Genomic DNA, 11,459 nt, shown 5'->3' with positions numbered 1-11,459 from the left:
TAAGAAGAAAAAGGAACCGAATCAAGATTCAAATCTTTTCACCATCAACTTGTCCCTAGCCAAAACATTTACCATACAACTCATGTTTGTTTTTATCAAAGGCAGAGAGGGAACCCCTTGTTGTCGTCCTTGAGGTAGTTGGGAATTGAGATATTGAGATTCAACATCTTTTACACTTGTTGATGTCATTTCATTTTCACTCGTCATTGAGTTGTGAAAATGATCTACGGGAATTGAAGCATTATTACAGCATATTACTGGAACTGAAATTAAACCAAAAAAAAAAAAAGGAAGCTTTTCCCCATGCAGTGTTAATAAAAGCAGCAAAAATAGACAAGCATGTAAAGCATCTCTACCAAATGAGATGGTTTCTATAGATATGCTAACTTAATTGTCATTCCTACTTTCTAAAACTCTCCTTTCAGTTTCATTAGAGTGAGTATCCGGCTGTGTTTGTTGTGCAGTTACCTGTGGTTGATCTGGCCTCGATACCTCTTGAGAACCAAGTTGTTGATTTGATTCTGCATACCGCCTTCTCCACCCTCTTGAAACCTCATAAATAATAGAGGTTCCACACATTGTGCTTCCAAACCCAACAAATGCAGAGAGAAGAACAGAAAGAACAGCCTGCACATGGAGCTGTAGATCACAAGAAAAAAGGATACACTTTCAATTAGAAAAAGGTTCTATACTGCAAGCTATAATCCGAGCTTCTGAACTCTAACTGTTCAACCATGTCCATTATGAGAAAGAGTATATCTCTTACCAATGAGTAGAAAAGATGAGCAGAAACAACCACCAATCCAAATTGAATTGTAGCATAAATCCAGACATATTTTCTCCTCACTAAAAAGAAAAAAGATTCCGAGTCAGTAAAACAGATAACCAAATTGACAAGAAAATGACTATCAAAAGAAAGTTTTTCATGAACAAATTAATCCCACCCATTGTTGTTGATGTCATGGACGCAAGGAGACCCAATATACAGGAAAAAGGAAGAGAGATGGCAATCGCACCGGACTTCATTTTTGAAACCTGAGCAGATAGCAACTTTAGGAACAGTGAAAAGCTTGAATCGAAGGAAGCATTTCCAAATTGCTAAACTTACCAGCAGCTGCTCAAGAAAACAGAAGTAAGCAAGCATGCTAACAATGACAAGAATAGGAACATCCTGCCAGACCCTGTGAAAAATACTTTTATGTTAAGAATATGCAATCATTGAAAGTGATATTGAACCAAAATAAGAGCAGAAAATGCATAATGTCCACGGCCAAGTAGTTTAGAACTTCTACATTCTGAAGTAGTCATAAAAGAAGGAAAAATGGATTACAGGTATCACTTGTTGCCAACTGCATAGGTGGACACTAAATACTTGCCTGTATCTAGCAACCTCAGCTAGTCGTGCCCCACTGCCTCTCAAGTTATGAGCCTGAACATTTTGAACTCGTAAAAGAGTAACAGGTAGGTTTCGAACCTCTTGCTTGCAAATGTCACATGTTTTGTTACCTTTGATGCTAAACCATTTTATGGCACATTCTTGGTGGGAAAGGGCAAGTTCACCTTTGCAACTACATTCCATCTTGAGGGTCTCAGCACCTTCTCCCAGTTCAGTCAAGCAGATTCTACAAACAGCTTCTTCTTCAGGAATATCTTCACCACCATCATCATTTCCATCTGAACAATAAGACTAAGATAAGACATAGGTTGGTTATCAGAAGCATAAAAAGAAAGCAGAGGTTAAGCTAGAACATCATAGCATTCAGAGTTTATCCAACTGACAAGCTAAATATAATTATTAACAATAATTAGAAAGCATCTAATCGGTTTCACTAATAAAAAAATTTGCCAGCATATGCAGCCACTCTGTTTAGAAAGATATGTGATAAGAAGCATGTGGTTTTCAATTTTAGGTGACAAGTAATCAAGATTTGGTACAAAAAGTTGAAGCTTTTATGCTGTTATTTAGTTCTGCTACTGTATGAAAATGATACTTTATCTAGTGCCCAGATAGCCTCAGCGAAAATCCAAAGGTATTTCTTGCTCTGTGAAGTTTACACAATTTGAACTGACTTGGCCCATTTAACAGATGGAGGCCTTCTAGTATGTCAAGTTATTGATTTCAAAATTATAGTCCTGCACACATTGTTTAATTCTTTTTTTTTTTTTTGGTACTACTCTTTACTTAATTCTTTTCCTCAGAATTTTCTTTAATTAAAAGTTTTTGTTTGTTTGTTTTCGAGGGAGAGTGGGGGTGGGTGGGGGTGGAATGTTGGGCTTGGTTGGAAGGTGTGAGGAGTTCAAACTTCTAAGAGCAAATAAAGACAATCTGCGTATTAAAATTACCAGTATCATTTTTGGTAACTATGTTTGATTTTGTCACGACAGATCCCTTGACTGCTCGTGGAGTTGTAAGAATTACACGAAATACACCTCCTAAAGAATCCAACTGCGTTACGCTTCCATCTTTGTTGAGCACAGGAACTGAGTGTGAACGATGGATGGGTGGTCTGGCCCCTCCTTTCTGTAAAGTGAGCAATTCTGTAAGAATCAAGTAGAAAATAGTATGACACATTGTGAGGATAAAGGTCAAAATGAAAATTCATGCCATAAATAATATCTTGAGGCAATATGCAAAAATAAAACCGCAATCCTTAGAAGAGATATTGACACTAATATTTATCAAATTCAGAAGCATAAATCTTAACATTAACAAAGGAAATTCTAAGTTCCCCAACTTATGTTCTGCATAGAAACTACCTTGTGCTGTATCCACAAAGTCATGGGCCCCATTCAATTTAAAAATTTTAGATGCCAATGCCTGACAAAACTAATGGTCATGAATGTGCAAATGCAATACAAAAAGTTCAAGAAATATGGGTACTCTTCAAACTTTAAAGTGCAGCAAACATTTACATGAATAGAAAATTCAGAGAAAGAAATTAATTGGGTATCAAAGTATATAAGCATCAGTTATTGATAAAAAAATACCACTGAATATAATGAGCAAGATGAATTAACAGCTCTCTTAAAGTACTAACAACATAAATAGTTGTTAAGGATCTTGAGTAGTTGACGCATAGGGAGGAGGTTCCTGAATTCAAAATATTGTGTTTGTAGTTCACAATTGACTTCAGTGAAGTTGAGATGATAGCTAATGTATTCAATTCTTACTGCAGGATTTAGTAGGCCAGTTACCTGTCCACCATGCATGGACTCTGGGTTTGAATGGGCAATTGGAGTACCAGGTAAGGATGATGTATTCTTCATTCTTGGTGTGAAAAGCTTTGAGACGGAAAACGTCCTTGGGATGCGAGGCTTCTCTTGTATGTCTGCTGATGAGCCTCCCAGTGCTAAGATGGCAGCCTTCTCAATCTCCAAATTAGTGTTGCGATATTTGAAACTTAACTTTGGAAGGAGGCTTTTTAAGGATGATTTACTTTTTGCTGATGAGTTGGCTGGAGACTCATCAAATCTGGAAAAAATAGGGCTAGACATGGGTGAAAAGTTAACTCTTTTAGGAGTAGTTGATGGTGTTATGGCCATGTCTATTCTCACAAAATCCTCCCTGGCATCTTCGAGAGTACTTGGCGGTATCTCTAAGACAAGGTCGTCCTGCCTTCGGTGCTGACCAAGTGGTGTCTCTTCAATTATCTCAGTTGAATCTCCAACCTGTAAAAAACTCCCATCCATCAGGTCATCAGGTGTAAAACAAAAGTTAACATTTTTAATCAATCAATCTTTATATAGAAGGCATCTTAGCTTCTATAGCGTCACAAAAAATCACCAACTCCAATCAACTTACAATCTCCAATGAAACCAAAGAATTAGCTTCAATCAATAGATATTAATTTGCATTTGTATGACGTCATAGAATCACAAGGATAGGGGAAAGCTGAATAGGTGATTGATTTAAGTAGCCAAGCAAGACAAAGTGGAACGTGATCTGACAAAAATGCTACCTTAAGTATTACAGAACTAAAAAGTATTAGGCAGTCCATCCTCATCTGTTATGACAAAATGTTTGTGAATTGCAAGTTCCAAACATGGCTTAGTTTTAGTTTAGATTTGTGATTAGAAAGACTTCAAAAAAATATGGTATGATTGCTTTAGTGTTTGTTACAATTCCAGATAACCTATGTCTGCCTTGCAAGTGGACTTCTTCAAAAATTAGCACACTGCAGCAAAGTCTTTCGCCTAGCCAAGTCTCAGAATATAGAATTAAGTCAGTTTTTCTACCAGAGAAGAAGTCAGTACCTCCCCAGTATAGATAGTACAGTAGAGCTGATTTACAGAGAGAAACTTATCTAGAAGTCGCAAAAAGCAAATTTTTATGTGCTTGAGAAAAGAAAAAAGAAAGTCCATAAAGTTCAGGCAAGTGATCTTAGACAGCTCAAGGGTGAAGTTGAACCTATCATTCTTTAAAATTTCTCTTTTGAAAGTTAAAAAACAGAGATACCCTAAAGGCTTAGGTCTTGAAAAGTGGCTTTCTCAATCAACATAGAGAAAAAATCAAAGCTAAAAAAGGGAAAGAAAAAGCAGGAGAAAAAATTCATAATCTTTAAGCAAGAAAGAATTCCCATCAACCATTTTGAGCAACAAACAGCTAAAGTTTCAAAATTTACCAAAAAAAGCTATAATTTTTAACAAGCAGGGAAGCCAAAAAACTGAAAGAAAAAAGCAAAGCAAAAAAAAAAAGGAGTACCCTTTGAAGTGAAGGATCGAGAGTGTTATTGTTGGTCTTGCTTGTTCCTTCACCATTCTGTTTCTCAACAACATGGTCCCCTTCATTTTCCATGTTTCATAAGAAGATTTCTGAAAAGAACAAAACTTTTTCAGAAGAGACAGCTGATGGGTGTTTATGGTTAAACTATGGGGTTCTGAGAAGAAAAAGAAAAAAAAGAAAAAAACCGTTTTTTGAACTTCGTCTGCAGCTCTACCAAGCTGATACAAAAAACACAGGGGAGGGAAACTGCCCGTAATTATATAGGCAGGTAAGGTGGCCATCTAGGGGGAAAGAGAGAGAGCGAGAAGTGATTCTTTGAAGTAAAAAAGGAAAATTAAAAATGAAAAACAAAAATTCCGGATGTGGTCCGCTATTTGATGATGAAAGGGCAAAGTGCCAACTTAGGCTGCAAGGTTTTGGTGTGGTGGATTTTTGTTCGATATGGAAAATAATTTGCCCCATTGTAGCCATTGGTGGTTTAATATGGTAAAAATTATGGTTTCAACCCAGGGAAATAAGTATTATGAGTTTTGATATTATAAACTTGATCTTGTGAAAGTAACCGTAGAACTGAATTGGTGGGATCAAAATTTGTTGATTTATTAGTAGAGTATAATTTCAAGTATTTTAAAATAATAAGTTTGGAAGAATTTTGAATGTTTTATTCCTGATTTTGATTTCAACAAATTCATGTAAGTGATTTGACATTTTTTCAATATATTTTTTTAAAAAATCAATTTTAATTTGAGTAATAATATATACTACATTGTCCGGTTTACTTGTTTGGATGGGTCATTGTTCAATATTTAGAAACGGTCATTAAGGAATTTATAATGATAAATTTGGAGGTGGAAAACGACACGAAGCAGTCATTAGTGATAGCTCATCCTTATCCGTCAATTAATGATAGTTTAAAAGATAATTGTTATTGCAACTTTGCCAACTTCTATAAGAAGATTCCAAGAAGAAGATGGTGAATTGTAATTAGGGCCAAAAGGGGCCGAATGGAAGTGATGAGAGGGAGATTTTGACTTGAGTTTCTCTTGAATTATTGTTGAATTGATGAATTGGAATTGCATTTTGGAACTACACTCTCCAACAACCAACTTCCTTTTTTTTTTTAATAATATGTTTAAATCATAAATATTTTTAAAATTTATCTAATCTAATTTTTTTTCAAAAATTATTCTTTATTTTCTTTATACGTTGATTGAATCTAATCTTATCTTAAAAAAAAATCGATCTTTGTTTTTTTTTTTTAATATGTTTCACTCACAATTAAATGAAACTTTTCTCTAACCTTTAATTACCAATAAAATGTCTTCAAATTGGGCTCAAATATTTTTAACTCCCTTGTCCTTGAGGTTGTCATTAACTATCCTAAACCCTAAAGATATTAAAGGAAAATGACGTGACTATAAAATATATCATAAATGTTATGCAGAGCTGATAATTTCTATTCTTTTCAAATGTTTCCTTTTTAGCTCTCACCTCTTCATGTACAGTTTCTATTGGACAGTAGCATTTAGCTGTTGCCTTTGAGCTCCAAAAGCTTTCTCGACCTCAACTTCTAACAATAAAAATAATGAACATGTCACTTTCAAAGCTTTCCAATTAATTTCCCATGCCTCAACCCTACTAATCTACCCTTCTTTTTCATTTATTAATTTTTAATTATGCAAGAACTTAGCAATGAAATCTTTTAACAAATTTTCGATATCACTTATGCGGGTTAGTTCAATTGATAAGAAATGAAAAAATTTTAATTATTTACATTTGAATATTTAAATAATATTTTAAAAATAAAATTTTAAATACATTAAATTGATATAAAACAATACACTCTTAAAACCTCTCGAAATGAAAATTATGTCTAAATAAAGCTCAAAGACGCCGTAGTCTATATGAAAAGTAAACAAAGTTCAAGTGGTGCAAGTTTCCATGGGTTGTGATGAATAGTGGAAACCAAAAATTTGTTGACCCTAGTGGTAAGAACACCAAATCATCTCAGAATTGACTTTTTCATTATAAATTTTTGGACAAAACTTTGTTCAAAGAGCAAAAATTAAGTCAATATCCCATGACCCCATGGCTGCCTCTTGAGTCTTGACGGCGAGAAATCTTCAATACAATTCATTTCTGGCCTTTTATAAATAAAAATATATTTCCTTCTTCGTGTCTGATTAGCCAATTCTTTTCTGTTCAATCGTCATTTTCAATGGAAATTAATAATAAGGAGGAAAAGGAAACCATTTCCTTTTTTCAGCCGCCAACTTAGCGTCAACGCCAAGGAGATGATAAATAGAATGTACATATAAGATAATCATAAACAAAATGAATTTTTTTTTTGGTTGTTTATATAAATAATCAAAGAAGAGGGTATATATATGTATACTAATTAATTCAAATATATTTTTTATTTTGTGTAGATATATATCCATTACCTTCCTTTGTTCATATGGAATCTGTCTACTATTATTTAAAAATTTATATATTTTTTATACTTAAAACATTAAAATTTGAATTTTAATAATTTAGACTAAAAATTTAATATTCTACTAGCAAGCCACTAGTAACTATAAAAAAATTGGTTTGTCCATTCATTATTCCTAATTAATTAATTTTTTAATTTGTGATAATAAAAAAAAAAATCTTTAACCCATTAACTAACAGACACCAATGGTTTTTGTTTGTTGAACTTAATCAATTCCAACCTCTATGAACTTTAAATACCCAAACAATATAAAAAATCAATGGACGAGGCTAGCCACAGGGTCAAGTTGACCTTATGACACTAAATTGTGAGAGAATTTAAAAAAAAATGCAAAATATAATAAAAAAAAAAGGAGATAAACAAACTTGAATCAAATCGTTTTAGGGTTAGATTAACTGATGTATTATTTTACAATTTGTAACAACGAAAGTCAACTTTTGTAAGAAACATTAATTTTATGGTTTGAGATTTTGTTGTAGCCACCATTTATTTAATTTATTTATTATTTTTGCTGCATGCAGCGTGCCCAAGTTATGTACTAGAATATTTATTGATTTTTTAGTACTTAAAAAGCTCATCCCTATCTTTTTCCCAATAGAGAAGTTAGCATTCAAAACTTCTGGTTTGTTACCAACCTTGCAAAGAATTTGGTGATATCATTCACTCTATGCAAGCACAAATTAAATGATTTCATATGCAAAGAAGTTAACTGCTCTTAGAATTAAATTTTCCTTGATAAAAAAAAAAAAAAAACCTTTTCCTAACAATTTTTTATAGAGGGAGCCAAACTCATAAGGCTATGTTAATGTGATGACACACACACACACTTAACCAATTAATTATTAAAAACTAAAAAAGTAATCCCTTGATTTCCTTGGCTAAGTCATCAAGTTCAAAGGTATATTTATGTAATACTTAATGAGGTCCAAACTAGAGATGCTATTTTATATATATATATATATATATATATATATTACAAAGAGATTGAAATTTGAGGATGGGAGAAGAGATTGTAAATGTTAAAATTTGAATTCTAAATTTATTAAATATCATATATTAAAGATTAATTTAACATTACTGTTGCAGATAAAAAATTTTGGATTGAAAAAAATGCATTTAAAAAGTGTTATAAGAAAAGAATGATTAAAAATTTTTTAGTATTTAATGTTATTGGAAAAAAAACGTTATGAGTAATTGAAATGTTTAAAAAGATATGCATAAAATAATAAAATATTATAAAATAGGGTAATATAATAATTTTTTTTTTTTATCAAAAAAGCATTTTATCACTGCAAAAATACCTCTTTAGTAGCCTTTTGGTTTGCTTGCAAAATCAAAATTTTAAACTGAAAAGCTTTTTTTTTTGGTTATTTAGTATTGAGGTTGGATGAAAAGTAGTTTTTGGAACACAAAAGTTATTTTCAACAATAATATTAAATTAAATCTAAAAATGATTATATTAATTAATTAAATTAAATTTCAAGTACTAAAATTTAAATCCCACTGCTGTTGTTTTTTTGGCAATGGAACATGGTGTAAGCAACTTATGAACTGCTAAGCTGCTATAGCCGAATCAGATTCTAACCAAGCTGCACGTCGGTCCCAAACTGAAAGCTAAGTATATGAAAAATGGTCCATAACTCAGCTTTTAACACCTTTGTATTTATTTATTTGTTTATTTTTTGATGCAAGGAAATATACTTAATCTTTAAAGTGGTTTTTTACTACTGGCATAACCTTAATGAGACAAATGTATTAATGTTTAGTTTCCTGCTCCATTGTTTTAGTTGAGAACATGCAAGCATGTTTCAATTAACATTATTATTATTCATGTAGAAACTTCACTTATAATGGGTTCATATATATATATATATATATATATATAGAGAGAGAGAGAGAGAGAGAGAGAGAGAGGCCAAAATAACATATCATATTCGGTAATGATGGATAACCTTATCAAAAACATTTCAGAAAAACAAAATTGTCTTGGGATTTTAGATAAAAACACATCATAATGATGGAATTCGAAGGACTATACCAACCACAAATATTCTTTGGTGTTAGGTCCCCTACATAGGAAATGGCCGGTGACTAGCCACAACGTGTGTTCTAAATTTGAGTTCCCATCAACAAGGGGCACTATGAATTTGATTGAGGCAGCAGCCAGCAAGGCGGCCAACTTCATAATCATATGCAAGGGATATTTTTCATGTTAAACTTTAAAATATGTTTATATTTGATACACTCTAAGTATATAAATATTATATATTATTAATAAAATCATGTAATAATATTTTATAAAAAATTAATTTTAAAATATTAAAAAATAAATGAATTTAATTTTAAAAATATATTTAAAAATTAAACAAATACACATGAAGTATATTATGGGATTTACTAATATTATATAATATCTGTATACTAACAATTTATCAAATATAAATCATATATATATATATATATATGCCTAATCATCTGCTTTAGAAATTGCCAACCTTTTCAAACATTATTTGAAACTTTCAACCATGGCTTTCTGCGTAGCCAATGGCAGCTAGTACACGGATTTGAGGTTTTTGAAATGATATCCAAGGTTTCCAAAATTTTCAACATTAGAACAAAGCTGCTTCCCACCAAATTTCCTTGGGTGGAGGGTGTAATAATAACGTATTATCTACTTAAAAAGTGGAGCATTTTAAGACCTTTTATCATGGCCACTGAAATTAAAAGAGTTCAATTGGCATCTAAATTTATTTAGCTGTCTCCTAAATTTACCATTAGAGAAAGAAATACCTTTTTTTTTTTTTTTTACCATAGTGACAAACAAATGTTAGAGAGATTCTACATTAAATAGAAAAATTATTTATATGTAATTTAAAAAAGATTATTTGTATGGTTTAAATAATTAAACTAAATGTTGGAGAGAGCCGCAATAAAAAATTTATAATTATTTAAAATAAATAACTATTTAAATAAAAAATGATTATACAAATTATCATAATTTTTGAATAAAAATTTGTGATTGTTCGTTTATTATAAAAAGAATTTTTTGTATGAGCAATTTTAGTAATTTTAATTTAAAGAATTTAACATTTTTTTGTATCCTATAAATATAATTACTTTTAAAATAATATTTTTCACACCTCAAATTCATATATCTTCTTTTTATTATTTTTATTTTCTCAAAATTTTCTAACACTCCAATTGATGATTGCTTAAATCAAAATGGCACACTAACTTCAGAAAAGGAAACCTAGTTTACTACTAGCTAGCAGGGAAAGGCACCCATTTCAGCCAATTTGCCAATTTTTTACCATGACATTTCGATTTATGATATAAACTAGAAATTGGTCACCCACTGTGTGGGTGTTTTGAAAAACAAATTATTTTAAAAGAGATAAGAAAATTACTGAAATAAAAATGAGATAGTAGTTTTTCTAGTAGTAAGTAATTTCTTTTAAAAACACGTGCTTTGATAAAAATAAATAAAAGACATTAATACTTTTAATTTTATTTTGACTTTAAAGTAAAATTCTTAACTGAATTAAACCCACATATAATAAAATTTAAATTTAAAATCTCAAAATTCTAAAATCAACTCGTTGCCATTAATATTAATTTAATTAATATATTTTATATAAATATAAATAAATCGAATCTTTAAGATCAAATCTCCTTTAAAACCCACATTGAAATTATCATTTTGAAACATTACATTTAATCCAAATGGTAGCTTTTTCAAGTTGGGTCTAAAAACAGCTAAGAGTAGGGTTGGGCTACTTATCTATCCCAACTTGTCCCTTTTAGGGCCTGCCTCAGCATGAAGGTTATGTTGGACTAAATCACAAAAAGATTTGAGCCAATAAGAACCCAAATAGGATCAAATGAAAACATCTGAGCTACTGGGCCAATCATGGATGATGGAACATCAGCATCAAGGTTAGTGTGAAGATGAGTTTTTGTCACTGGACAGACAAAGTGGACCCAACAATCGTAGGTTGCTAGGCCCTCTCCAATAATGAACAATTTTAAAAAGCCGAAAAGGCAGAAAATCATGTGGAGGGGCCAATAAGGCTTTCTCAGATATAATTGGTTTGCAAGTGTTTTAATCTTGATATGTGTGCGCAATCTTTTCAGATCAAAGCTTCCTTTTTCTGCCACGTCACCAAAGCATCTTACTCTTGGCCCCACTCTCATATCTTGCCTAGTTGTTTGTGGTGTAGTTTTAATGCAAATCCAGATCTA

The 11,459-nt window shown here is 31.5% G+C and overlaps 1 protein-coding gene across 2 annotated transcripts; it reads right to left on the bottom strand.

Moving 5' to 3' along the window:
- On the bottom strand, positions 1-4,948 carry LOC111311854 (uncharacterized). Of its 2 annotated transcripts, XM_022911631.2 has the most exons (9): positions 4,909-4,948; positions 4,703-4,812; positions 3,196-3,669; positions 2,344-2,521; positions 1,377-1,674; positions 1,109-1,181; positions 945-1,035; positions 767-846; positions 1-639 (listed from the first exon to the last, which is right to left on the bottom strand). In XM_022911631.2, the coding sequence occupies exons 2-9, from the start codon at positions 4,793-4,795 to the stop codon at positions 388-390; spliced, it is 1,539 nt and encodes a 512-aa protein (XP_022767366.2). In that variant the 5' UTR covers positions 4,796-4,812; positions 4,909-4,948; the 3' UTR covers positions 1-387. The 2 variants fall into 2 exon arrangements, with proteins under 2 accessions (XP_022767366.2, XP_022767362.2); XM_022911627.2 differs by lacking the exons at positions 4,703-4,812; positions 4,909-4,948 and adding an exon at positions 4,255-4,509.
- Between the last annotated feature and the right edge of the window lie 6,511 nt (positions 4,949-11,459).

Source organism: Durio zibethinus, chromosome 1 (genome assembly GCF_047325235.1).
Source record: "Durio zibethinus cultivar Kanyao isolate XHJ-2024 chromosome 1, ASM4732523v1, whole genome shotgun sequence".
Lineage (NCBI taxonomy): Eukaryota > Viridiplantae > Streptophyta > Magnoliopsida > Malvales > Malvaceae > Durio > Durio zibethinus.
This window is presented reverse-complemented; position numbering and strand designations above follow the sequence as displayed.